Source organism: Pygoscelis adeliae, unplaced genomic scaffold, assembly GCF_000699105.1.
Source record: "Pygoscelis adeliae isolate BGI_AS28 unplaced genomic scaffold, ASM69910v1 Scaffold469, whole genome shotgun sequence".
Taxonomy (NCBI): Eukaryota; Metazoa; Chordata; class Aves; order Sphenisciformes; family Spheniscidae; genus Pygoscelis; species Pygoscelis adeliae.
Genome location: NW_008825434.1, coordinates 68,669 through 71,380, shown reverse-complemented (window position 1 = coordinate 71,380; position 2,712 = coordinate 68,669). Strand labels below are relative to the sequence as shown.

The 2,712-nt window shown below is 56.6% G+C and overlaps 1 protein-coding gene across 1 annotated transcript in view; it reads right to left on the bottom strand.

The window, feature by feature from the left end:
• LSS (lanosterol synthase (2,3-oxidosqualene-lanosterol cyclase)) overlaps positions 1-2,712 on the bottom strand; it is an 11,042-nt gene continuing 8,330 nt past the window's right edge. Inside the window, 5 exon segments of the mRNA XM_009331129.1 lie at positions 1-572; positions 790-868; positions 1,338-1,508; positions 1,807-1,887; positions 2,313-2,378. Coding sequence (XP_009329404.1) covers positions 387-572; positions 790-868; positions 1,338-1,508; positions 1,807-1,887; positions 2,313-2,378 — 583 coding nt within the window. The 3' untranslated portion in view covers positions 1-386.

The following is a 2,712-nucleotide window of genomic DNA, read 5'->3' as shown; positions in this document are numbered from 1 at the left end:
AGACAGCCAACCTGGACAGGACAAGGGGAAGATAAAGGCAGCCTTGCTCTACCCAGGATGAGAGAGGGTCTGTCTAGATGTGTGATACGACACAGCTTGGCAGCTTTCTCTTCTCAGATCACCAAACTGGTCTGAAGAGGCACTTTACTCCCCATCCCATGAGGGAGGATACACTTGGGAAAAACCTTTAAAAGTGGATTTTTATAAGAGGTTCAACAGAAAGCAGAGACTGCAGCACCATGGCAGCACTCCTCCCTGGCAGAGGTCTCCATCCATGTGTTAAGATCAGCACTGAGATATCCTATGCAGGAAACACTCCCATGGCCCCAGGCAGCAGCCAATATCTAAGACAAGTCAGAGGCCATGGTATCTGCAATGGCTCAGGTTCAGGCAGACAAGGCCTCCTGCACCACCTTCCCCGCCCGAGCCGAGGATCCGGATTGCAGTTGCCCAGCAAGAGGGCTGTTGGGATGCAGTCGGCAGAAACGCCCTAGCGTCCAGATGGGGAAGACGTTGCGGTACGCAGTGTAACTGATGGCACACGACTTGTTGAATACCCCAGCAATATTCTCCTGAGAGAGACAGAGAGCAAGATGGTATGGGTGACAGGGGACCACAGTGTGTCCAGGATGCGATGCTGAGCTCATTGCCTTCCTGAAGTCCCCCACCAAAAGCCACACGTTGCTTCCTTTCCAGGTAAAGGAAAGCACACCATTGCAATGGCTGCACAATGCCCAGGACATCTGCAAAACCAGGGAACCCCTTGGAAAGACTAGAGGAAAGATGTACCTGAGGCCAGTCCCCGTTGGGCAGCTGCTTATCAATCAATGCTTTGATGCCTCTTTCCAGCACGTCAATGTCAGGGTACCTGGAAAGCATGAGGGAGATATGAGCACTCTTATCCAAACTGCCTGCAAAACCCCATCCATGTGCTTAGCGAACTCAACCACCTCCAGGCTGCCCCAAGCTTCTACCAGGCATGCTGAGTGCTTTAGGAAGGCCCCTCACAACCCTAGGACACCAGACATTATGAATACGGCAACCTTTTCCCACACTGGAGGCCTGCGGTTGTGATCCAGACAGACCGTTGCTTTGCACTGGCTCCCCCTCGCCTGGCACTATGAGCCTCGCTGGCCTGTGGTGCTCTGCGCTGGCCAGTCCCTCATTGCAGGAGGCTCCTGACCAATGAGGTCACGAACAAACATGGTTGGGTGCATGGCCCACACCAACCAGGCCCAGGGACTGTGCCAGGCCTGCCACACAACCCAGCCTGCATTTCCCATCTCACTGAGCACTCAGGACCAGGTGGTGTCTGAAGAGGTGAGGGCTGCTCCTACCTGACAGCCATGAGTCCCAGCAGGGCCCAACATGTGTTGTGGATCTGCGACATGGCACTCTGCACATACATGCGCTGCTCGCATGACTCAAAGTCCTCTCCCCATCCACCATCTGCCATCTGCTTGGAGAGGAGGAACTGGCAGGCCTGGGCCACCTCTTGGCATGCAGCCCTGCAAGGATGGGGCAGAGAATCAGACAAGGCTGGGGACAGGGAACATTTGCATGCCCATGTTTTCCAGCTGCACACAGGAGCTGTGCTCTGCCCTGCCCACAGCCAGGGCTGCCCCGAGAGTTTGAGGCTCAGGCAGCAAGTGCCCTGGTCGTATCACAGGCACAGGGTTTGGGAGGAGCAGTACCTGAGGCAGGAGAGCCCATGCACAGCCAGGGCATCCACCCAGCCCCACCACGGAGTCTTGCCCTGGCCCAAGAGGTAGGTAGGGGCAGGGGAACCAGACAGCCCCTTCTCACCCATCGCGGTATGTGTGCTGCATACTGGCGAACGCCTCCAGACCAAACCAGGTGCCATAGGTGAAACAAACCCCCCAGCTCCTAGGAGGAAGGGGAGAGCGGTACTGTCAGGGGTGCAAGGCTCCAAGTAGAGGCAGGCTGTGACACGGCCGTGTTCACAGCAAGAGCAGAGCCAGGCATAGAGCTGCAGCCTGCCTGCCGCTATGGCACAACCATGCCCAGTCCCACCAGCACCCGCTCCCAGCTCACTCAGGTGTCAGCAGACACTCGGACCAGAGGAGCTGGAGCCACCCTAGCCCCCATGGGTTGTCTGGGTCTTGTGCAATGCACAAGGTGCCTGCTCCACCTGGGCTGGTGGGAGAGGAAAGGAGAGCAAAACACAGGAGCTACAGGAGGATCAGCCCCTACTTGCCCTTCCCACAGATCCTGCCAGCCAGGAATGTTTGCCATCAGGGTCCCTCTCACAGGCAGCCAGGCAAAAACTGGGCACCAGGAACACTGCTTACCCTTCCCATGACCCATCGGCTCGCTGCTTCTTGCGACAGAAGTCCAGGCCCTTCTGCAGAGTCTCTCTGGTCAGGAAAAAGATACCCGCTTCAGAAGTGGCTCAAACTCAGTGGCTGCTTCATCAGGGGCACCCATCAGTCCCTCTGAGGCTTTGATGGGTCCCATTATTAGAGCGCTCAAGAGGCAAAAGCATGCAGACAGGCAGCCACGTTGTTCAGGATCTCAGAATCAAATCGTGCACCAGTTGGGTGCTTTTCTGCCTCATGCCAGCACGCAAGCAGGGGACCCAGCCTACAACTGGCTGCAAGATCAGGGCAACTGCTAAGTCAAGAGGCAGGCAGATCTCCACCAATTTCCCCCAGCCTGATCCCAAACAGCCTATGCCCTGCTCTTTGAGAG